At 41.5% G+C, this 26,404-nt stretch overlaps 1 protein-coding gene across 8 annotated transcripts in view; it reads left to right on the top strand.

Moving 5' to 3' along the window:
* The window catches only part of GBF1 (golgi brefeldin A resistant guanine nucleotide exchange factor 1), a 385,214-nt gene that overhangs the window by 298,913 nt on the left and 59,897 nt on the right, over positions 1-26,404 (top strand). For 4 of the 8 annotated variants that reach the window (XM_073596625.1, XM_073596624.1, XM_073596621.1 and 1 more), the window contains 5 exons: positions 4,755-4,849; positions 9,870-10,023; positions 12,642-12,864; positions 19,050-19,210; positions 21,798-22,044. In XM_073596625.1, coding sequence (XP_073452726.1) covers positions 4,755-4,849; positions 9,870-10,023; positions 12,642-12,864; positions 19,050-19,210; positions 21,798-22,044 — 880 coding nt within the window. Of the gene's footprint in view, positions 1-4,754; positions 4,850-9,869; positions 10,024-12,641; positions 12,865-19,049; positions 19,211-21,797; positions 22,051-26,404 lie in introns of all 8 variants that reach the window. The other 4 variants (XM_073596623.1, XM_073596622.1, XM_073596619.1 and 1 more) reach the window with 1 other exon arrangement.

Genomic DNA, 26,404 nt, shown 5'->3' with positions numbered 1-26,404 from the left:
TTGGTGGCACACTCGATGTGGACGACAGAGTGGTACATCGCTCCTGTAAATGAAGGGGAGGGTAGAGGGAAGTGAAAAAAGGGAAGAAAAGAAAAACATATAAGACAAAAATGGAAAACATAACAAACGAAACAGCATGGCGAAGGCCATCAAAACTTGAGAAATAACTACTCGCCACATTAGGGACTCCGTCCCCCAAAAAGGAGGGGGGGGGTCCTGAACCCTGGCTCAAGATCCAAATGTGGATCAATACCCTAAATCAAAGAAGGGTGTCCTATGAGGGGATATGCGGCCAACAAAAGAGAAGGGCAAAGGGGTCCTCAGCCCCGCCCACCACATCTAACAGTATGCGGTGTAGGTGGGGATCGAGAATGTTACCCCTGACTGGGAAAATTTAGGGGACAAGGGGACAATTAAGTTTCTTATATATGATTAGGGCAGCAATGGTGTATATGGGTCAACATCCTTTCCTGCCATCCCGAGATTAACAATCACAAGATGAAATCTCTCCATCCTAGAGGATTACTCCACTAGTCTCTAGCAGAGGTAGAGTCAGCCGAGGAGTCGGATGGGTGCCGTCTGCGGTTCCGGCGTTTGGCGGATTGCCATGGTTGGGGCGGTGGGAGCTTGGCGACAGAAAAGTCAGGTATTCCTCTCCAGTTGGGGAAGTCTACCGGATCCAAGTCCAGGGAGGAAAGAAAGTTCGGCAAATCATCCTTTGTACGGAGAGTTAGTCTTATTTTCCTTTGTAATTTTGTAGAAAGAAGGGAAAGCCCCATCTGTATTGCAGGCCTGCGTCTTGGATGGCTACCAGGAGGGGGCGGAGAGATCTGCTCTGCATTAAAGTGCGTCTGGAGATGTCCTGGTAAAAGGCCAAATGTGCGCCATCAAAGTCAAAATAGGGCTTACCACGCATTTTCTGCATTATGCGGTCTTTGAGAGTGTATCTATGCAGTTTGCAGATAATGTCTCTTGGGTTATTGACATCTTGAGAGGGGGGTTTTAGGGCCCTGTGGGCGCGATCAATTTCTATTGTAGCTTTGGCAGGCAATTCTAAGATTTCCCTAAAGATCCCTTCCAGGGTGGGAATAATGTCCCTGGCACCAGTTGCTTCAGGTAGCCCCCGGATTCTGATGTTGGCCCTGCGACTGCGATTCTCCATGTCATCCAACTGACAGAGCAGACCCTCAATCTGCTTGCTCTGAGTGGTACACTTGTTCTGCAGCATAGAGATGACTGGGAGTGCTTCCTCAAACCTCTGCATCAGCTTTAAGCTGTGCAGTGTCCTCTTTGAGGGCCTTCTCTACCCTGTCAGCGAAGCGCTCCAGGTCAGCTTTTGTGGGCAGAGACCAAATATGGCGCCTAATGTCTGCCTCATCCAGGGGGTCTGGAACTTCGGGATCGCCATCAGGGGATGAAGGAGCGCCTGGGGAGGTCGGGGGGGGGCGATTCACTTACCGACCCTGGTGATGGTATGGGTGAGCAGGCCGGCTGATTAGGACGTGCAACAGCGCTCTGTGAGGCCTTGGATGCTTTCTGAGCCTTTGCAGTCGGCGCCATCTTTAAAGCCTCGCGGTCCCGGGGAAAAAATATTCCAGCTGCCCCTGTCTTGTGCGATCGGTCCGCTGTGGTTGTGAAGATGCCCGGCTCCTCTGTGACATTTTGAGCTGTGGACGGGTCGGATTCTCTCCCTTAGCGGTGCTTATGAGCGGCGGTGAGACGGAGCTGCGGAGTCACACGTCTTCACCCAGGTTATTTTAATGAGGGTCCCTCTGCTGATGCTCTATGCACTTCCATCTATTTGGAAATTGCACATTACTTGTCAGCAGACCTACCTCAGCTGCAGATACATTGTATAGAGGGACTACCGCAACAGCTGTACTGTATACCATCAGCTATTGCGTTGTTGGCTGCCTCCTCAGTCTATTCATTTTCAGCACTGCTGTGGGTTATTTACTTTCCCAGGAATATTGATTTCCATCTGTAATACACAGCTTATAGGAAGCAAAGGACGGAGAGTTCTAACTTTCTGACCAGTGCAAGACTACCTGCATTCAGATTTGCTCAGCATTTGTGCTACCCATGTTGATATGCTATTGTTGCTTGTCACCATTGTTTACCTGAACTAATGACCCATTTACATCTCTGCCAATGATTACTATGTGTACTGGAATCGATAGGGAATAAGTACAGCGCTGCTCCGATGGTGTTATAAAGATGGTTACACAATAAGCAGCTAACACACCTCTAAGACACAGGTAGAAGTAAATTAACAAAAAATATATATAGTGTAGCGCTGTGTGTGTAAATGGTAAAGGGTATAAAAACAGTGGGTTAGGCTCGAGCCATCTCTTAATGGCCAGCAAATTGACAGAAAATACTTCAAAATTAAATAAAAGTGACTCAATACAATCAAAAGTGCACTATATGTTATAAAATGACATGTAAATTATAATAATTACAACAAACCAGTGATTAATGGTGAACAAGAACAAATTATATATAGATAAAAGTTCAGCCAAAAGAGTCCATAAATATTAGAAAATGTGTTCCTGATAAAAATCACAAACCACCACTGAAACGTCTCTGAGGGTCAACTGGTGAAAACAACGATGGAAAGCTTCTGGTAGATGAAAAGGTAGAGCACCAAAATGAAATGAGACGTCTAAATATAAGACAGGACCATCACCAGAGTATCTGAGGAGGCTTACCGGAAGCAGGGGACTTGAAAAGACATACGTCTTACAAGTCTCAGAAAGCTTAATGAGCCGCCAGGGCTGGCAAGATGGATCATCGGGTGTCCACAACTTCAAATGGGGGGGAAAGGAAAATCCTTGCACAGCCGGCAAATCAGCAGCACCTCCTCTCTGCGAAAGAGGAGGTGCTGCTGATTTGCCGGCTGTGCAAGGATTTTCCTTTCCCCCCCATTTGAAGTTGTGGACACCCGATGATCCATCTTGCCAGCCCTGGCGGCTCATTAAGCTTTCTGAGACTTGTAAGACGTATGTCTTTTCAAGTCCCCTGCTTCCGGTAAGCCTCCTCAGATACTCTGGTGATGGTCCTGTCTTATATTTAGACGTCTCATTTCATTTTGGTGCTCTACCTTTTCATCTACCAGAAGCTTTCCATCGTTGTTTTCACCAGTTGACCCTCAGAGACCTTTCGGTGGTGGTTTTTGATTTTTATCAGGAACACATTTTCTAATATTTATGGACTCTTTTGGCTGAACTTTTATCTATATATAATTTGTTCTTGTTCACCATTAATCACTGGTTTGTTGTAATTATTATAATTTACATGTCATTTTATAACATATAGTGCACTTTTGATTGTATTGAGTCACTTTTATTTAATTTTGAAGTATTTTCTGTCTATTTGCTGGCCATTAAGAGATGGCTTGAGCCTAACCCACTGTTTTTATACCCTTTACCATTTACACACACAGCGCTACACTATATATATTTTTTATTACTATGTGTACGCCTTCACTTCCAGTGGCAGTAGACTGATCACCAGCCCTCTCATCCACACATTGACAGGATTACCTGTCGGCTGCCTTCCCCCTTTCCCCAGGGGCTATATGCAGTTCATATGCCATTTTTTCCTATATGGAAGTTTATATTAGAGGATCCTCTAAGGGCGACAACTTTCGCATGACATATCTGCGTATTGCCACATGGCGTCCAGCCGCTTAGTTTTATTATTTGGATGTATGTTGTCATGTTTTTCTGTTTGTCCTTGTCTGATGTTTATCAACCAATGCACCTCTGCAGTGCTCATGAGATAATCATGTACAGCTGTAACTTAGACAGCAGTACTGTGATTTATTTTTAGATCTGCTTTATATCAATAAACAATACCAATTTTCACTATACTTTACTATGATCCTTATGTTACCAAAAGTAACCCCTAGGCTCCCCAGGTTTCTCTTACCGATGAGTTAAAAAGATAAATTCATGTACTTTCTCCTGATCAAGGATACTGATTGGTGACCGTATGTAGAGAAAAAAAAAATCTAGTTATTTTCTTTTTTTTTTTTTAGCATTCTACTCGGGAGAAGGGGGTGAACAGGGATTTTTTTTTTTCTTTACACTTGTACAGTAATCACTGTAACAGCAGTCTTTTGAACTGTCATGAATGAGTTACATTCATAACAGCTGTGATTGGCCCACAGCTATGACATGGTACAGATGCTGTGAATGGCCCTGGTACAATGTGATAGCCATGGGCCAATCACAGCATTGTTATAGGAATCACAGCTGTTATCAATTAAATTAATTCATTACATTTTTGACATTGTGATCATTTGATTGCATAGCGATGACATGATCACCGACAGCAGCCTGGTACTGGGATCCGCAACCACAGACAGTGGTCGCGAGGCACCCCTAACCCAGAACAGGCTGGATGATGTGCATGTATGTGATCCAGCCTGCCTGTGCCGGCTGCCTGCAGTAAATGCACTGTGGGAGGTCGGCAAGTGGTTAAAGTCTACTTGATATTTTATTATGTCACAATTGTAAACTTGAAAGGTATGTTTGGTTAGGTTTTGAGAAGCTTGCTCATATTCACGTGCAAGGATGATCAAAGATGTGAATATGTTCGCTCCTTCCCTGTCTTTGGGCAGTTTATCTATGAAACTGAGAACACAAAAGTCTTTCTCAAGAAACAGAATGAAACTGTTTTGTGATGTAGAGTGTGCATAACTGCCTGTGTCTACTGTATTCCTATGGGATGTGTTTCTTTTTATTTAGGCTTTGATATCTGTGACGCCAGATGAAGAAACATATGATGAAGAAGATGCTGCCTTTTGCTTAGAGATGTTGCTGAGAATAGTTCTTGAAAACAGGTGTTATGAAAAATCATGGTTTGGGCAGGGCTATGTTTGTTTGCAGGGCTGTAGTACAATCTGCATTCCAAAAAAGTTGACATTGTGTAAAATCTACAAAATAAAGAATGCAATTATTTTAAAAAAAATCACATAAACCCATGTTTTATTCACAATAGAAAATAAACTGAGAAATAGTACCATTTTGAATCTGATGGTAGCAACATATGGGGACAGGGCCAGGTTTACCACAGTGCAGCGTACCCTCTCCTTTTAACAACACTTTGTAAACATCTGGGAACTGAGAAGACCAGTTGCTGAAGTTTTGGGAGAGGAATGTTGTCCCATTTTTGCCTGATATAGGATTCTGACTGCTCAAAAGTCCTGGTTCTTTGTTGTATTTTTCATTTTAAGATGCACTAAATATTTGCAATTGGAGAAAGGTCTGGACTGCAGGCAGGCCAGTTAAGTACCTGGACACTTCGACTATGAAGCCATGCTGTTTTCATATATGTAGTATGTGGTTTAGCATTGTCCTGCTGAAATATTCAAGGCCTTCCCTGAAAAAGACATCGTCTGGATGGAAGCATATGCTGCTCTAAAACCTGGGTATAGCTTTTAGAATTGATGGTGTCTTTCCACATGTGCAAGCTTCCCTATCCATATACACTAATGCATCTCCATACCATCAAAGATACAGGCTTTTGAACTGAGAGTTGATAAGCTGGAAGATCCCTCTCCTCTGTAGTCCAGAAGACCAATGGTTATCAAGAGAAATGTCAAATTTTAATTAGTCTGACCAAAAGAACAGTTTTCCACTTTGCAATGGACCATTTTAATGAGCTTTGGCCCAGAGAAGACGGTGCAGTTTCTAGATCTCATTCAGATAGGGCTTCTTCGTAGCATGACCATATCATTCATTCAGTTTCTTGTGAATGAATGCCTTTAAGTACCATCAGACATTGTGGCTGACAGCTTGTCGATAATTGATCTGCCTGCTCTAAGGTAACTGTGTGTCCATACAAGGTATGAGCAGACAGCTATGCAGAGAGTCTGCAAGAGCCTGAGATTGCACCTGGGATCTGCTGATTGTGTGTGCAATGCTCTGCAGACTCCTTAGAGAAAAAAACAATACATGCACGTGCTTTTACCTGGAAAAAATTTACGTTTATTTTTAATTTTTTTAAAAGGTGAACTTATCCTTTAATGCAATGCTGTTTGAGGGCCTGAAGATTACAAGCATCTAATATTGCATTTTGGCCTTGTCCCTTGTGCACAGAGACTTTTCCAAATCGTGTTTCTTAACTTTTTTCAGCCATGGCACTCTTTAAAATTCTGCACAATATGCATGCACTCCATTCTAAAATGTAAAAAAACTAAACTAATAGCGTTACATAATGCAGCAACGTGCACACACACAGGACACCCAACATTAAAGGGGATTTATTCTTCCAAAGCAAATACACTGTTGCACACTTGAATTGACTAGTATTTAACTGTTTCTCTTCTCGGCCAGTTTCCCTCCCTCACCCAGCTAATGTGACCCCAGTGCTGATGTATAAGGGAAGGGGCAAACAAGGATGCGTGCAGGCACCCGACTTTGTCATCCACTGGCATCATTGGTTGTTAGGCTGACGATGGCTAAAAGGTTGTAATTATGCACAATGAAAACCTGTAGCTTTGTATAACTAAAAGGCAGGCTTGATCCACCTGGCAAGTATACCGTTTTTGGGCAATTTCTAGGCATTTTGCCAAGGCTTCCCTGAAGAAGCCTGAAGGCACCAGAGGGTACCTCGTCACCCTGGTTGAAAAAGGCTGCTCCAGATACTTAGAATCTTTTGATGATATTGTGTAATGTAGATGATGATATATTTAAAGTTTTTTCAATTTTATTTTGCGGAACTTTATCCTGAAATTGTTCCACAGTCTTTTGATGCAGGTTTTCACGGATTTTTGAACCTTTGCCCAATTTTTTGTTAGTCTTTATTGAAAATAACGTTTTTTTAGATTACAATGCACACAATGTCATACAGCAAATAAGGAGACCTAAAGAATGGCTTACAACCTCAGTCGAGCATAATTCACAAAACACAGGATTTCAAATGTTGGTTACACATGGTACAAAATAGTGCAGTGCAACTGTTAAACATCAACATATAATACAAAGAGTATTCACCGAGTGGGACACTGGTTGATAACCAGGAAAAAGAGAGCTCTGGGGAAGAAAAAAAAATCTCCTATCAAGTGCCAAATAGTCACACATCAACGTTTTATAAATGTATTGTGTACAAACTGCTTAACCAGGTAAGATGGGTTATGACTGCTCCTGCAGAATATCACACAAATTCAGAGCTGGATAAATCAAGGTTTACCTTAATAAGCGACCCTCAGGAGTGTATACACTTATGCCCCATGCATACGACCTGAAAATTGGACAACAGATCATCCGACTTTTTTTTTTTGCTTACTAGTCGCAAGTAGAAATTGAATAGGTTACTAAAGTCAGGAAAATTCTCGTGCGACAGAAAAAATAATCGGAAGTTATGTCGTGTGTTGTAGTGTATTTGTATTGTATTTTCGGACGACAACTACTGACTAAACGAAAATCGTACGATCTGGTATCGTACAAGGAAAATTTTCTTGCTTGTCTGATCACATAATATTGGATGAACTGTCGTGATCGCCCCCCGAAAGCTCTGTACTAACAATCTGATGATCGCGACGAAAGCAGTATTTTTCGTCCGATTTTCGCATTGTGTGTGCAGGCCATTAGAGGGGGGAATTTAAGAATAATATTAATAACCCAAACCTCTGCACATCTTTACTTCTGAAACACTGTCAATCTAAGATACTCTTTTGATACCCTATCATGTTGCTGACCTGTTGCAAAATGTTCTTCCAGCTCTTCCTTGTTAGTACCACTTTGCCAGCTTTTTGTTGCCCTGTCCCAACTTTTTTGAAATGTGGTGTTTTCGGCAATCTCAATTTTTTTCTTTTTAAATGATAAATTTTCTCAGTTTAAACACTCAATATATTTTCTATTGTGAATAAAATGAGTTATAAGGTTTTGCAGATCATTTAATTCTGTTTTTTTGTAGATTTTACGCAATGTTCCAGCTTTTTTGGAATGAGGGTTGTTGTGTGTTCTTCTTGTCTGTGAAGTCTATTGTAGTTTTCTACATTTAAATCTACATAAAGATCCTGTACCTCTGGTGTCAGTGTTGGCACTAAAACCCCTGGCATTGTTACTCAATGTCCAAACAGCCTTACTGCTAACAAATTTATACATAAGATGCAAATATAGCTCTCTAACAATTTTCTAAATAGACATGGTTGATTGCCACCAGAATAAGTATAGCAGCCATGTTGCTAGTACAGCTTACAAAAAGAACAGTGGCTTTGCATACCAGCCTTTTCCATATTTTACTTTTCTGTGTTAAGGCTAAGATTATTAATGGTTAGTTAATGAGTTCGTGACTCTTCAGAACATTCTGATGGCATGGCTTCTTGGGGAGGCTCTGATGGTAGTCACATACCTGGTTCATAGAATTTGTTCCAGTAATAGGCTTTCCTTGATGTAGTCTGTCAGAAGACTAGTAGACTGTTGAGCAGACAGAAATATGTGCATATTCAACAAAATAACAAACTCTGGCAAGTGTGTTCTTCCAATTTATTACCAGAGTTTACCTTCTTATCTTACCTCCACTGGCAGGGATATCCCACTTTGGGTCCACAGAAAATGAGTGGCCAGTTTCTTAACCTATTATTTTCTCTTGTGGAAATGTTTTTTTAAGTCAGCAGCTACAAATCCTGTGTAGCTGCTGACTTTTTAATAAAAACACACTTATCTCCAGCACTGTCCTCACCTGGGCTAGTTCATCACTAGCCTTCAGGTTCCTGGCGAAGGCATCGTAACTGTGGGCAGCTGGCTGTGTGGCTTCACAGACGGCTGCCCACTGAGCTGCGCTTTGTGATTGGCCCCTCAGTATTCTCGGTATTAAGAGAACTTCTGCTCAAATTGCCTAGGATCTGAGCAGAAGTGGGAGTGGGGTACCTGTCAAAACTAGGTTAAATGTATCATGTATAAACCGCAGTTATATGTACCGCAGTACTGGAGAAACATTCTCCAACACTTTCACTGTCCCAGAATAACCTGCTTTAATTTTAGCTGGCCTTTTCCTGGTCACTCATTTTGCCCCATGTTCACACTCTGTAAAACCTGCTGTGCGAAGAGCTTGGCTCTTATGCTGCTACTTTTTTTAGTCAGTTTTGTTAACGGTGGCCTAAATGCATTATGCATGGGGGGGGGCACTTCCCTAACCCTGTCCTTTTACCTGTATGGCTATGACCAATAGTGGAAAGATCAATAACCAACATTTGAGTCAAAGATAAACTGTTCTTCTATTAATGCCCTCCTACTCCATTCTTGCACATACCTCCTCCTGTCATACTCTTCACACTCTCCTCCTGCTCATACTTCCTCCTATCATACCTCTTCTGCATATATTGCCCCCATCATACCCTCCGCACTTCTCTCCTCTGCATAACTCAGCATGTCGTACCCTCCGTGCTCATCTCCTGCACATACTGCATTCTGGTATGCCCTTTACACTACTGTTGCACACACTGTCAGCTGTCAAACTCTGCATTATTATTATTGCACATGGTGCTCGCTGTCTATCTTCTACACTTCTCTCCTGCACATGCTGTTTGCTGTCATACCCTGCAGAACTGCTCTCCTGCAAATACTGCCCTTGCTGTCATACCCTCCAAACTCCTTACCTCCAAATACTGCCCACTGTCTTTTTTTTTTTTTTTTTTTTTTTTTGTAAATCATGCAGGCAAGTTCTAGATTGAGAACGTTGAAGACACAGCAGATCTTCACTTGAACATATATGTGATAGCCACATGATGTGGGCTAATGTATTTTAGTTGGAAGGATATAACAATACTTGTGCCTTTACAGACATGCTGTTTTAATCTATATGTTTACTGACATGCTTCCTATGTTTTGGGGGGTTTTTTTTTTCCCGCTATAAAGAGACCGCGTTGGCTGTGTGTGGCAAGTTGTGCGCGATCACTTTTACCATCTTTGCGCTCATGCAGTGGAGTTCTGCTTCCTTGTCGAACGTGCTGTGGTTGGACTGCTACGACTTGCTATTCGACTTTTAAGGCGTGACGACATCAGTGCACAGGTATCTTATTACACTGCCACTTTTATCATTTGTCTTTACAGACCTAAAGTGCCATATTCTAAAAATGTTGAGTAATATAGCATAAGGAGCAGAGATGTTTGTCAGCCATAGCAGAATGGAATAACCTGTATGAAATATGTAAATTAGTACGGCATTTGTATACAAGTATGTTGTGAAAGGGCGTTTGATCCCCATAACTGCACTGTATAGTTTAATGCATAATGCTTAATGTAGGAGAAAAATGTCTGACATAATCATGATGTAGTAATTTTCCTGTAGCAACTCCTTGAGATTCTTTTTTTATTTTTTATTTTTTTACAAACTATTTTTATTTGGTCCAAAAGGTGGTACAAAAAGCTTTGTCATTTATCAAAAAAGAAAGTACAATACAGGTAGTTTACACATAAGAGAGAGCAAAATATAATCTACATATCTTACATATCTTGTAATGTTCTTCGGACATAGATTACTAGTAATGTCATTCATGGGTCCCATTTTTTTATTATAAAAATGATTGGTGTTCTGTAGTGTGTGGATTTTTTTTTCCATAAAATTAGTATTATTAATTGTGGTTTTCAATTGTGTTGGGGGGGGGGGGGGGGGGGATGATGGGGATTTCCAATGGAATGCTATCAACCAATGTATTGCTACGCATATTGTGTGGATCAGTCTCATATTATGGGTGGTGAGTGCAATGATAGGGGAAAATAGGAAACAATTGTGGAGAGTGAGGTTTATGCTACTATCTGAAATTTTGGAAGCAAATTTTTCTAATTGCTTCCATATATATGTGACCGTCTCACAGTTCCAGAAAATGTGTGAGAATGAACCTGTGGAGTTACAACCTCTAAAGTAAGTCTGAGAAGTTGTGGGGAAAATGGCATGAATTTTAACCGGAGTATAATACCAGAGATTCTTTTTTATTTAAAGCAGAACTAAACTCTGTTTGAATCAACATTAACTATTTTTAATTCTTCTGTTGCTAGCATTAGTAAATAGATAGAGGGGTAGGGAAGGAAGCACCACCTGAGTGTAGTATTAACAAATGATGTTTAATGACACCAGGTAAAAACACACTTACAGGATAAAAACATATAAAAGGCTCATCTGTATAGGTATGTGGTCCTCGGTGTTCCCTCTGATCCTGTGGTGGTGACACTGCAGGGATGCTGGGCTGCAGAAGGTGGATTACCAGCCGGGAGCTCCTTCTGTGGCCATCAGTAAGAGACTAGGGGCCGGCGTGGAGCGCACATGACGTCACAGGTCGTCCGTCTGCTTCCGGGTTCGGTATCCAGGGGAGGGATCGTCCAGGGAGTAGTGGTTGCAGGAAGGTTGAGAGAAGGCTATGCGTTCGGAGCCACTGCTCCTTCGATAGGTCTCGTGGCCAATTGACGGAGCAGTGGCTCCGAGCGCGTAGCCTTCTCTCAACCTCCCTGCAAGCCCTCCTCCCTGGACGATCCCTCCCCTGGATACCGCACCCGGAAGTGGACGGACAACCTGTGACGTCACGCACGCTCCACGCCGGCCCCTAGTCTCTTCTTGATAGCCACAGAAGGAGCTCCCGGCTCGTAATCCACCTTCTGCAGCCCAGCATCCCTGCAGCGTCACCACCACAGGATCAGAGGGTTAATACTACACTCAGGTGGCGCTTCCTTCTCTACCCCTCTCTCATCCATCACAGAGCCAGCTCTCTGAGGACAGCAGCCGCCTAGCCTACCAGCCTACTTTAACCATTACATTACCGGTTACCACTTAACCCTTGAACTTCCAGCCTGTCCCCTATGGACTAAGTTGCTCAGCCCTTTATATTTACTGGTTTTAAACTTTTTTCACATTTCTTCAGTTGGCTTCTGGTTTCTGGCCTAGACCAAAATTGTCATAAATGCCAGGAGTCTTCATGGGCATTTTTTTTTTCATCTGGAGCAAGGGAGGAGGGTTTTTTCAGCTAAACGCATCCTCCTGCCTGTGTGCCTGGGCCAAGGGCAGATGGATGCCAGGAAGTAAATGCTACATTAATCATCTGCTCTTACTCAAGTAGCCCGCTGCTAGAAGGGTGTTTTTCAAAGTGATTTCTAAATAAAATAAAACATAGAGACATGGATGCATAGGTAAGTTTGCTCTGAATATTTAAAACAAATAGTGTTTTCAGTTTTTGGTGCTCAGATACAATTAGGTTCAGATTGATCATATGCACAAAACAAGTTACTCAGGTCAGCGTTATACATGAGACCTCAGGGAGTACTAAGGCCCTTTACACAAATGAGTCGAAACTGAGTGCCCAGTGGACCATAGAAACTGCGACCAGATGAAATGTTTTCAGCAAACCTGCTTAGTATGCACACGTCTGCTGTGAAATAATACTTTACTCTGCATTTAAATTTAATTTCATGTATCTGGTTGTTGAATTCGCTTTGTTAGTCCTGATGGTCCACCCCATGCCAGAACGTGGTATACCATGTTTATGCAGGCCTGATGATGTATGCTGTGTATGAGATTCTGCATCTAGCTTGTCTTTGTATATTTTGTAACGGTGACATTTACTCAAATGTTCTTAAAAAAAAAAAAAAAAGTACCAAATGTCTTTACAAATTTTACACACATTCTGCTTCTTTCCACAGGTTCTTCTTTCCCTCCGCATTCTGCTAATGATGAAGCCAAGTGTCCTTTCCCGAGTAAGCCGCCAAGTTGCTTTCGGCCTTCATGAACTGTTAAAGACAAATGCTGCCAATATCCATTCTAGCAATGATTGGTACACACTGTTTTGCCTACTGGAGTGCATTGGTGCAGGGGTGAAGCCTCCACCTGCCCTGCAGGTGACAACCAGGAGCGATAATGACACAGGTACATGGAGAAGGTGCACTAATGAAATCCTATGCCTTTCAGAGATAAGCAGCTGTTTTATGCTGTGCCAGATTACAACGAAGGACAGATGAGGAAAACAAATATCTTGTTTAAGTACATTAGTGAAATTAAACAGGATCTGCTCTGCATATTAACCACCTGAAATGGGCCCACTGGATATTTTGTATCATAGATAGTGATGTGGCTAAGAGCTTATAGGAATAAATTTACAGTGTGTGTGTATATATAATATAAATATATATATATTTATGTATGTGTGTGTATATATACTTTTCCAACAAACATCTATTTTTAGGAGCCCTGCACTATGTAGGTTTCTTTTTCAGGTCATTATCTTTTATGGGCCATAAACTAATTTAACCACTTCAACCCCGGAAGATTTGGCTGCTCAATGACCAGAGCACTTTTTGCGATACGGCACTGCGTCACTTTAACTGACGATGTACCCAAACAACATTGACGTCCTTTTTTTCCCACAAATAGAGCTTTCTTTTGGTGGTATTTGATCATCTCTGTGGTTTTTATTTTTGGCGCTATAAACAAAAAAAGAGCGACAATTTTGGAAAAAACACAATATTTTGTACTTTTTGCTATAATATCCCCATTTTTTTTTTTTTTTAAAAGCTATTTTTTTTTTCTCAGTTTAGGCCGATATGTATTCTTCTACATATTTTTGGTAATAAAAATCGCAATAAGCGTATATTGATTGGTTTGCGCAAAAGTTATAGCGTCTACGTAATATGGGATAGATTTATGGTATTTTTATTATTACTTTTTTCTTTTTACTAGCATTGGTGGCGATCTGCGATTATCATGACTGTGACATGGCGGACACGTCGGACACTTTTGACACATTTTTGGGACGATTGACAATTATACAGAGATCAGTGCTATAAAAATGCACTAATTACTGTATAAATGTCACTGGTAGGGAAGGGGTTAACACTAGGGGGCGATCGAGGGGTTAACTGTGTTCCCTGACTGTGTGTTCGAACTGTAGGGGTAAGGGACTGACTATAGGAGATGACAGATCGTTGTTCCTAGCTATTGGGAACGCATGATCTGCATCTCCTCTCGGAACAGAACAGGGATTTGTGTGTGTGTACACACACACACGTCCCTGTTTTGCCTCTCGTGCCCGCCAGTCATCACAACCGCCGGTCACGAGCATCGGCACTCCCCGAGTGCAGCGGCTCGCGCCTGCTATCCCGCTTAAAGGGGCCGACGTATAGCTACGACGGCTTGTGGGATCATGACGGCGGCTGGTCGGCAAGTGGTTAAAGAGCAATGTTTTCAATTTTTTTTTTTTTTGTGCTTTAGGAGAGTACGGTAAGCTCTGAGGTGTAATCTCAAAAGACAACTATGTGTCATCAAATCTCTTGGGTTTTTGAGGTTATCACTACTAAACAGCATATTTTAATATAGATTACCAGCTTATTTAAAGTGATTATAAAGGCTTTTTATACTTACCTGCTCTTTGCAATGGTTTTTCACAGAGCGGTCCCGAGCCTCATCTTCTGGAATCTCCCGCCAGCACTCTTGGTTGCTCCTCTTCTCCTAGTGCCCCCATAGCAGGCCACTTGCTATGGAGGCATTCATGCTGGCTTGAACCTGAGCTGGGCTGTGCGCATATATAGATGCACACCGCTCCCTCTAGTCTCAGTTAAGCTTGTTAGAGAGGGGAAAAGAGCTGCTGCAGATGGGACAGCACTGAGATGACTCGGATAAGTGTTAAGAGGGAGACTGGGGGAGGTACTATTGAAACAATTTTTACCTTAATGCAGAGAATGCATAAAGGTAAAAAAAACCTTTTACCCTAACAACCACTTTGTGTCAAGCTGAGAAAAAATATACTATCTACCATTGCCTTACTACTTGAAGGAGAAGTGTGGGCTAAAGCCTGCTGTCAGCTGACATCACTCAGCCAGTCTAGGCTGGGGAAAGATCCAAACTTTTCAGTCAGGATCCACCCAGATGCCTGGACCAGCAGCTGGCTCAGTCTCTCAGCTGTGCCACTGGAAGAGTGAGCCAGTGGCTCCCATTCCTCCCCGGCGCTTCAGTGAGCACTGGGAGGGTTGAGCAGAGAACCACAGACTGACAGTCATCAGCTCTCTGCTCAAAGCGGAGGGGAGAGCTAAACGATTAGTGCTGTTTGATCGCTCAGTTCAGCATGCACTATATCTGGACTCCCAGAGTACACCAAACGTGAAAATACAAATATTTTAGAAAATATAAACTGCTAAATCTCTTATCAGCAGTATATACAGTAGCAGTCTTGTGACCTCTGTCAGTGTCTGGACGAGCACTGGTTAAAGCTTGAAGGAGGAGTTTTCCTTCTTCTCTGACTGTCCTATGAGGCTACATTACCCCTGACTTCTGTCTGAACAGTGCTGATTGGCCCTGTGCTGATCACATGCACCCTCCCAGAAAAAAAAAACTCTAGCAATATACACCAAACTGAGCATGTGCAGAGTGCCTCCAAGGCACTGTTCTATCCGGAGATGGATTGGGGGCAGTAAAAGAAGGGGGGATCAGAGAAGACAGGCTCAAACTGCCTTTTCACACAATGCACAGGATTAACCCATTAGGTTCCACAGTGGGCATAACGAGCATGCTTTACTGCATATACAGACTGAGTTTACTGGGATTTTACTTTTTGGGTTATATTTTCATTTTAGAACAAACTATAACTGCAATCTCATCATTGTGCAAATCACACATGAGGTTAAATAGTGTCACTAAATACAGTCAAGTCCATAAATATTGGGACATTGACACAATTCTAATCTTTTTGGCTCTATACACCACTGCAATGGACTTGAACTAAAACGAACAAGATGTGCTTTAACTGCAGACTTTCAGCTTTAATTTGAGGGCATTTACATCCAAATGAGGTGAATGGTGTAGGAATTACAACAGTTTGTATATGTGCCTCCCACTTTTTAAGGGACCAAAAGTAATGGGACAGTTTAACAATCATCCATGAAACTTTTCACTTTTTAATAGCTGATTGTGGTTACATGTACATTTAATATGCAAACCCAGTTGTTGAGTTTACATTTGTGTAATATTAACATGAGAGCTTTCATTTAACCCACATCATATCCTTGAGATATGAAATCTTAAATATAAGAAAGTGGTAACAGGATATAGGATTGCAAGTAAATATGCTATGGATTGCAATTTAAAACACTCTCCTGATCCCTCTGTGTATGGCTTGTATATTATTGTATTAGTGCACCATTACCAAGTTCTGTTTTTTTTTTTTTTTTTCATTTTAAATCCCGATCATGTTCATTTCCACAAAATTCTGTCAAAAAGAGATTTTTGGGTGTCTGCTTTCTAAAAGGGGTCAATTTGGTGGTGGAAGGGGGGTTGTACTTGGCATTTTTATTTTAACAGAAAGTAAGGGTAATAGTTTTTTCCCAAAATATCCTGCCTTTTTTCTTTTTATATTAAAATCGCACTTATTAAATACCACTCTGTCTTAAGAAAAAAAAAAAAAAAGAAAAGCTATAAAATGTATTTGGGTAGAGTGTTGCATGACCAAATAACTGTCAGTCCAACAAGGACAGCATAGAAAACTGAAAATGGCTTTGTGAGTAAGGGGTATTACAGGCTAGTACACACGTAGTTAACCATTATATGTATTCTGTGAAATCGACAAACAGAATTATTTGATGAATTTTGTTAAAACTTATATCAAATCTAAAATTTTAACGGCGTATTCCAATAAAATATTTGGTGCTTAGTCACCTGTACCAGTAGGATTATATTAGGTGTATTTCTAATAGGTCAAGGGGGATGTCTGGTTAAAGTACAGTAAATTTAACATGCCTTACCTGGATGTCAGTAAGTGTTTGTCATCTCAAAACATAGGGGTTTAGATGACCAACCACATGATAAACTGTGGCTTTTAACAGGGGTACATTCTGAATATAATGCTGCTTTAAGCTTACATTTGGATTATCTTAGACCAGGGATTTTTCAAACTACGGCCCTCCAGCTGTTGCGGAACTACATGTCCCATGAGGCATTGTAAAACTCTGACGTTCACAAGCATGATGGGAATTGTAGTTCCTGAACAGCTGGAGGGCCGTAGTTTGAAGACCCCTGTTCTAGACCAACAAGACCTCTCTACTATTTGTGATTTGTTTTGTGAAAGTGTTTTGAACTAGATGGGCCTCTCAAAATGAGATGTATTTACAGCGACATATAGAACTGAACTCAGGGATTTTATGTGACTGCATATACACTGTGAGCAGAAAGGCCAAGTTAGCATTCCAGAATTTTTGCCAAACTGATTGTTTGCTTTTGCTTTTCAGTGACCATTTATTTCCGGTAACAGTTAGAGATCATGGCCTAGTTTTTGTTTAAATTATTTTTGTATGTTTTTCTTCTGTATACTTGGCCTGGACGCATATTTCCAAGAGTACTGCCTACCAGTTTACCAGGAATATGCCTGGTGCATACAGTGGGTATAGAAAAGAATCGACCCCCCCCCCCCCCCCTCCTTTAAAATAATCACGTTTTGTTTTGAAGCCTGAAATAAAGACACGATTGTTTTATCCAGCTGCAACTTTTAACATCCAAGTAAAAAATATAACACCAACACGTCAGTAAAAAAAATTCAAAAACCGAATGACAGAATTGGAAAAAGGATCTCACCCCCTTATGTCAGTATTTTGTTGAACCACCTTTTGCTTTAGTTACAGCCTTTAGTCTGTTGGGATATTTGCCCACTCTTCTTTGCAGAACTGCTCAAGTTCAGTTAAATGTGATGGTGACCATTTGTGGACTGCAATCTTCAAGTCATTCCACAGATTTTCATTGGGTTTTAAGTCTGTGCTCTGACTAGGCCATGCAAGGACATTCACTTTTTTCTCCTTCAACCACTGTGTGGTAATTTTTGCTGTGTGCTTTGGGTCATTGTCGAGTTGGAAGGTAAACCTATTTCCCATTGACCACTCTTGCAGAGGGCAGCAGATTTTCCTCAAGGCTTTGACAGTCTTTTGCCCCATCGATTTTTCCTCTATCCTGACAAGTGCTCCAGTCCTTGCTGCAGAGAAACACCTCCAAACCAGGATATTACCTCCGTGCTTTACTGTCGGAATGGTGTTGTTTGGATGGTGAGTTGTATTGGATTTCCGCCAGACATATGGTGTTGAGGCCAAATACTTAAATTTTAGTCCCATCTAACCCTAACACATTTTTCCATGTGGAACCAGAATCTTTAAGGTACGCTTTGACAAAGCTCAGTCCTGACTACATGTGACTTTTCTTGCTGAGTTTTTCTTGCAACCCCTTCCATACAACCCACGTTTTTGGAGAATTTGTGATATTGTCTAATGCATGTAATGACTACTCTCATAAATTCCTGCAGCTGCTTCAGAGTAGCTGTAGGGCTCTTAGTAGCCTCTGTGATCAGTTTTCTCCTGGCTCTTTCATCCAGTTTTGAGTGATGTCCTGATCCAAGGAGGGTCGGTGTTGTACTAAATACCTTCCACTTGTTAATAATAGATTTCACTGTACTTCTAGACTTTGATAAAGCCTTTGACCTTTTTTTGGATCCTTGTGCCTGTCCACAACTTTATTCCCGGAGATCTTTTTGACAGTGCCTTGCCACCCATAGATGATTGTTTGCTTCAATTGCACTAGCAGGGACTGAAATGCTCCAGGAACGCTCAACTTTATTTCTGTAAAAAAAAATTGTACAACCAAGTCTTGAATAAAAAGAATGACAGAGGAAAGAAAGACCAGCTAAGTGCTGAGCAAATCAAAATTACCACGTTTGAAAGTCAAATGTCTTTGTGTGCCATTGAGAAGGTGATTAGCTACACCTGATTGAGGTAATACGTCATTTTTAGAAGGGGTCCATTTTTAGAATGATCCATTTTCCAACTCGGTGACTGTATTTGAATTTTTTTAAAAATGTTTCTGACATGTTGGTGTTATAGCTTTGACATGAATGTTATAAGTTGCACTGAGTAAATACAGCTGGATAAAAGAAAAACTGTGTTTTGTCTTCATTGCAGGCTGCAAAGCAACAAAATGTGATTCTTTTCTTTACCTAACGCAGTTTGTCCATTGCGGTTAATTTTCTCATGTTTTGGATGTGATATTTCTGTGGGTTTGTTTTTTTTACATTTTATGTCTTTTGTCAGGTGCACAGTCAGATAGTGAAGTGTCTTCATACCACTCAACTGATGTAAGTCTGGATCGTGGGTACACCTCAGACTCTGAGGTATACACAGAACATAGCAAGCAATCAAAGATGCACCGATCTGTCACTGATGTGGATATGGTGAATAGTGGTTGGCTGGTGGTAAGGGACCTTTATCTGTTCTTTTTTTTTTTTTTTGATCATTTTTCAAGAAAAATACATGTACAGTGGGTTACAGCAGATCTCGGTTCATGATAAGAGAGTATCTTGCAATGGAGTAGAGTATCAAAGACATACAAACAATAAGCATCATGTAGTAGAAAACCAGAAGTCATCATATTAGCATTAATACCATCCTTGTTAGCAAACTGAGTAGCTTAAAATCCATAAATCTCACAGGATTAACAATATCACTTTAAAACTGTACAGATAGGATTATGAAGATGTGACTTCCATTGTTAGATCGTATGTAGAGTCAAAAAGAGGTGTCCTCTGTAATAAATTGTACAACAAGTCTTCAATAAAAAGATTGACAGAGGATAGAAAAAAAAGCTAAGTGGTTAAAAAAAAAAAAAAGTAGACGAAAAAGATGGCACCTCCATCCATCTATCTCTTAAAACCATCAACAAACAAGTAGATTGTTGCTTTTGCGACTGTGTTTTACTGGATTTTCGCTGCTTACTAGGTTTACAGAAAGTAAAAGTGCTCAAAGATACAACAGAAAGTGAGTGTAAATCTCCTCCTAGACCTATGTGACTAGGATAGATATTCTCTAAACTCCTCTTTCAGCGATAACCATAGCATTTTGGAATTTCCATCATTCTCTGCCCAGTGACAACCATACAATTTTGGAACTTCAATCATTGTCGGTAATAAAGACCGCCATCTCCTCAAGGACTACATAGACTCCAATAAACCACACCCACGTGGAGATTATTAGTGGTCCCCTATGAATTTCTTCAGAGATCGGTTTTCTTCACAAAAATTATTCACAACACACTTCATTTCTATGTGACCTGCTATGTAGTGAATTGTCTGCTGTAAAAGTATTTAGAAAATGCACACCATCAGTTAAACCAAGAAGCTCAGCTATCATATTGGCAGGTGCTGACACAGCTGCACTGAAATCATGGAAGAACAGCCCCTGTCGCAACAATTAAAAATATGTATAATTACGTTTTTGGGTGAAGTTATGCTTTCAGCAGCTTTGTGTCTAGATACTTTTTTTTTTTTTGAATGTAATATGTTATGAGCAACTCTCGGGGAGAGACCCAGAGAATATAATTAAGAATCCATGTATAGATTTCATTATAAATTACATCTTCAACAAATACATCGATAATCACATCATAAAATAAAAAGACCTGTAGACCAGCAACTATTCATAGAAAATCCATTAGGGAATATGGAATTTACCAAGGAAGCACAGTAAGGGCTTCTGTTAGAAATCACAGGACCCCATACAGCCTACCCGACGGGGCCCCCCTTCCAGAAAATATCAAAATGTTATTTTCACAAAAAATACACTAAAATCATTAGCTGACACAAACCTAACATGACTTACAAAATTCCTGCTAAATCTAAAAGGTAAAACTATATTGAGTTAATAAAGTTTTGTGTGCAAATGTGGTCTTGGGGCTCATTCACCTGGGCAGTGTGACCTGTGCAGTGTGAATCAGTGTTTTTTATTTTTTATTTTATTTATTTTTGTAGCTGGAGCTGTGCGCAGGTTGCCTGTGCTATGGGGATGCAGCAGCTGTATTAACTTGCCACAGGTCCTAATTTGACAGGCGTGTGGGTTGCAGGTGTAAGGCCCCGAACACAGACAGACTTCTCAAATTAGGATCTGTCGCACAAACTGCTTATTCACACTGTATGGCTCAGAGATCCCACGTGAATGAGCCCTTAATTTTTTTTTTTACAATTTTTTTTTATATTTTTAATAATTTTAAAAAAAATTCATTATTTTTTTTATTTTATTTTTTTACATTTATTTAAAATTTTTCACTTTTTTTTTTTTTTTTTTTTTTTTAACTTTGTTGGGGGGCTTTGGTGAGAGATCAGAGGTTTAAACAGAGCTGCAGGAGGGAGGCCTGGGCACACGGGAGGGGATGCCCTTTGTCTGTGTCTCTCCATGTAGCAGCTAAAAAGAGCTGCTGCAGAAAGTTGCACAGGGCATAGTTCTGCCTTTGTCCCCCTGCCCTACCGCACAGATTCCCCCTGCTGTCTGGGCCTTACTGTGTGCCTGGGCCTCCTACAGAAAGCAGAAAGACCAGGGATACCCCCTATCAGCGGCCCTGGGTACAGTAGTAACCCCTGAAACCTTTATTTAAGACTCTCTCCCAGCACTCCACCACGAGAGACTCCATTGTAGTTTTCATGGGGAATTGGGTAAGAATCAAGGATATTCCTTAGAAGGGAAGAAAGGGGATTTTTTTGGGGGGAGGGGCAGGGGATAGCAGGGTTAAACTATAAATAAACTATAGCCTGCAGCTGCTAGGAGATGGCAAAATAGAGGGGTGGAAATGAATCAAAATAAGCCAATAATGAAGATCCTCTGTGATACAACTCAATTCTATTTGGATACATTTATAAAGTTCAAGATCTACTGTACTTTTCATTCAAATTAGCTACTTTCAACTACCTGGAATGTAAAAGTGTGAAGCAAGTCATGTTGCAATTTACAACACAGCAATGAAGGTTAATTTTGCACTTTTTAGTATATAAATGGTTTATCTTCTCCACACAGGTTGGAAAGGAGGATGTGGACTCTTCTAAAGTGTCTGCAGCAGTGACCAAACCTGGTGCCAGCACTCCAGTAAACCAGTACAGTTTAGTAATTGGTTTGGACTTTGGTCCACATGATACAAAATCTCTCATGAAGAGCGTGGAGTCCCTTTCTTTCATTGTCCGGGATGCTGCACATGTTACACCAGAAAACTTTGAGCTGTGTGTGAAGACTATTCGTGTCTTCGTAGAGGCGAGTCTAAACGGAGGTGTGTGTAAGTGTTGCTAGGATTTTTTTAACTAACAAAATTATACATTCTTTACTTTGTTTTTGCAACATAGGAAGCATTGTTGAATGCATAACTATTGTAACAAATTGTTAAATGTATACATGTCATGAGCATTTTATAGCAAGAACAGTCCGTACCAAAAATATTTTATAGTGATGGCGATTTTCATTTTGTATAAATACAAAGTGTGATTATGACTGAGATAAAAAGGGTTAAAGAACACCCTATACAAAACTGATATTTAAAGAGGTAACCCTAAAAAAAAAAAAAAAAAAAAAAAAAAGAGTTCCTGTTACCTTATAGCAGGTTAAACAGCACAGTGCTTGTACTGTCCAATCTGTCCCTCTCTCTGCTGTAAAAAACCTGGTTGATCCTGCCTGTTCCTGTGTCCCCCTTAGTGTGCTGACCATGGCAGTCATGGCTGCTGATCCACAATTACTGTGGTTGGGTTACATGCTTCCATCATCCCGCTGCTCTCCTCTCTCCCCCTCCCTCCCCACCTGTCATCTGCTGTGTGTGTGTGTGTGTGTGTGTGCCATGCCCTCCGGCCCCCCCCCCCCCCCCCCCCCCCGCTATTAGGAGCTGGCAGTAAAGTTACAGATTACTGCCAGCCCCTCGGTTCTACTTAAGCTATCCTACACTTTGTAAATGTTTGTATAAAATTTTGCCTGTGAATACCTTCTTTCAGATCATTTGGGTGGTCACGTGACCTCCGGCTGCTCTCCTTCCCCGATCTATGGGGTTACAGCGGGAGGGGCTGAGCAAAGAGCACAGCAGTCATGTGACCTCCTGGCTGACGTCAGAGGGAGATCTCGGCCCTCCTGCTGTTGCCTTTAGATCGGGGGGAGGAGGTTATGTGACCGGCCAGAAACGATCTGAAAAAGGTATATACAGGCAAATTTTATACAAACATTTACACAGTGTAGGATGGCTTAGTAGAGCAGAGGGGCTGGCAGTAATCTTTATTTGACTTGACAAGCACTTTAAGTTCTCGTAGATCTTGGTAGGTTATTTGTTTTTGTTTTTTTTGTTTTTTGTTTTTTTATTGGTAAGATCCATGTTGAATTTTCTTTTTTAATTGTTATTTACATTGTGAAATTTTAACAGGGTGCTGGAACACTAACATTGGCAGCTATGCCCTAAACAACTAGATAGACAGAAACCAAGTTGGGAATTTTGGCAGGGATTTCTTGCTGTTGGGGTATCCAAGATGTTCGAAGGCAGGTGCCAACTTAGCATACCAGATTCCAGCTATAACTAAAATATAGATACTGGGTAGATCAGCCCTTTAAATGTTCAAGTTAAGGATACATGGATAAAAGTGTTTAAAAGCTTTAAGAACATTAAAATGTGTTTTTCATACTTTCAGAAAAGAAACATTTGATGAAAGTTAAATTTATTTAGAGACCTCTATACTGTCACTTTTGTGTTAATTCAAGCTCCTGATTTAGGAGATTCACATAAAAATGCCTATTTAAAGCGGAATACCACAAACAAATAAAAGTCAGCAGCTACACATATTGTAGCTGCTGACTTTTAATATTGGAACACTTACCTGTCCTGGAATCCAGCGATGTCAACACCCCAGCCGATATTTCCATCAACTTTCGGTGCTGCCGCTGCCATTGCCTGTAAGAGAATCCGTCAATCTGTTGACTACTGCGCATGTGTGAAGTGCACTGCGCTTTCTGAATGGCCCGGCGGTGGGGGAAAAAGGAGGGGGAGCCGAACTTATCAAAAACAGGTACCTGCTTCTCCCTAAAGGTGCCAAATGTGGCACCGGAGGAGGGGGGGGGGGGGCCAGATAAGCGGCGTTTTCCACATTTGGATCGAACTCTGCTTTTAATTGCATGCCTGTTCTCTTACTTTTCCTATTGTCTTGGCACACAGACTTGACTGTTGTAATCGAAAGGTTGACCATGAGTTAGAATAACAGACATAAATGAATTTCCTATGAGCTGAAAATTATTTTCATGTGCATGAATGAGTAAGTGATCACTATGCACTACAGAGCTCGTTTTTATCCAAGGTGCCTGGTACATAATACAGTAAACTTAGACCAGTGTCTGGGGCCATCAGCTTATAAGCTAAAGCAGAAACATTCCTAATAGTTATCTATCTCAACACTATTTATATCTCACCCACTAGTTTAAAAAAAATTGCACTGTGCTCCAGTCCCGGAACCCCCAAACCCCCCCCCCCCGATCCTCTGCTGTGACAGTGACCATTTTTAAAACAGTGTGACTATGCGGGGCTCTGCCCACACGGCTGTATCATTCATTTGCAAAGTTCTGTGCATGAATGAACTACAAGTCCAATCTTTCACCATGGCAGACAATTTTGTTGTTTTCAGTGAACTGCAAGGGTGCTGATGCACTCACTCGTACTTCATTGGTTCATTCTGCAATTCAGTAATAGTTTGCCCCTACTGGTGGCATGGGCAGACCTCTATATTGTGTCACTGCAGAAGATCGGCATTGCACTGATCGTGGGTGCAGTGCTTTACCAGATGCAGTGTAATAAATGCACATTTTTTTTTTACCTGCAAAATCATGTACATTTATTATTTTTTTTATAAAAGGTGAATTTAAATTAATTTTAAATTGGTGCAATCTCTTTGATCGTAGATGGACTCGTTTTGACGCGAACTGTTGCTAGAGTTACCTGCACATCCCACACCAAATTGGAGACTTTTAGCATCTAATTGTAAGCTCTTGGGCTGAATTTGGTGGACTAGCCAGTCCTGGAAAAATTAGCCACTTTTTATATCACTTGGCAATCTTTTTAAACCCCTTGGAAGATTCAGACATCCACCACTTTAGAGAGCCCTTTTGATCTTGACATGACATGACAGGCATCCATACCAATGAGCATACAATAACTTAGATGTTAGAGGCTTAAATAAGCCTTACTACTATTGCCAAGTAGGTTATAATCACTGGCACCTTATCTGGAACACCGTGTTCTAATTTCATGGATTTAAAGGAGTATGCTTACTTTTTCCATGTGTATCTGCATTTTATCCTTGTCAATTGAGGGACAGAGGACTCCTTTAATTTTTTAGTTCTAGTACCACCTAGAGGAGATTGAAGCACTGGCAAACAACTGTAGGTTAGTCCAGGATAATCCATCCCACTACCAGCATTTTTTTTGCCAGTGTCCTATAGGGATGGATATCTGTTTTACAGCTCTACTGTTTAGACTAACTTATTGTTTTTGCTAGCACTTTTTTTTTTTTTCCTTTAATCAAGACTCTTCTCTCCATTGCTGCTGGAGCACTGTCCTCTCTCATTGCAGCTTACTGACAGTCGACCTCGACTTCAGCCTAACCCTTTGAGCACTGCGTCTGGACCTTGATGGACTGGACATTGCAGGATATCTTGAAAGTGACTTTTGGCCACTCTACATAGGGTGTTTTCCAGACTCTGTTCTGGTAAGAATTGGCTATGGAGCGCTTTCCAGATCCATTGGCGTTGCTTGATCTCTGAAGGCTTGCTAAGGTCTCATTTAAACTTGCTTCTGATGGGGCGTGGCCGGGATGGAAGACTGAGCGGACGTGTTCCTGAGCTCTCCTGGAGTGTGATCCGGTAAATTATCCGTTTTCCCTACCTCTACCTGCAAAAAAGAGACTTAATAATCCCTGGATGCCTTCTAAAGCTTCCGGCTACCAGAAGAGGGGCAAGAAATTGAAGTTCCCCCCTGATATACCCGTAGAGACTGTCTCAAACTCCTGCTCCATGAGATCCCCTGTGCGCCATAGCAATATGGCGTCGCAAACAGACCATGAGGAGAACTCAGGGTCGGCGTCTCCGGGACTGTCAGAGATCATGGCGGCTATTACAACCTGCCAAGCTGCCATTACCTCCTGCCAATTCACCCTGGCTTCAAAAATAGAGGAGGTTCAGCTAGATGTCGGCCTGATTCGGCAAGATCTGGACAAGATCCGCTCTAGAGTAACGGAGGCTGAGAACAGAGTTGGGATGGTGGAAGACACAGTAACCGATCATGCTGCTTCCATTCGCACACTACAAACTAAGGTTAAGGCGCTCGAATACCGAGCTGAGGATGCCGAGAACCGGAGCCGCCGGTACAATTTGAGGATCGTGGGACTGCCGAAGGGAGTGGAGGGCCGTTCTCCGTCACAGTTCACGGAGGGGCTGTTGCGCTCCCTGCTACCGACGGCTCAGCTTTCCCCTTACTTTGCGGTTGAGAGAGCCCACCGAGTACCGCCAAGACCTGGCCCTGAGGGAGCCCCTCCGAGAACTTTCATTCTCAGGTTATTAAACTTTCGGGACCGGGACGAGTTACTCAGGGCGTCTCGTGCTGCGGGAGATTTACC

Source organism: Aquarana catesbeiana, linkage group LG08 (assembly GCF_042186555.1).
Source record: "Aquarana catesbeiana isolate 2022-GZ linkage group LG08, ASM4218655v1, whole genome shotgun sequence".
Lineage (NCBI taxonomy): Eukaryota > Metazoa > Chordata > Amphibia > Anura > Ranidae > Aquarana > Aquarana catesbeiana.
Note: the sequence above shows the minus strand (reverse complement) of the source record. Positions and strands in the feature narration are given on the sequence as shown.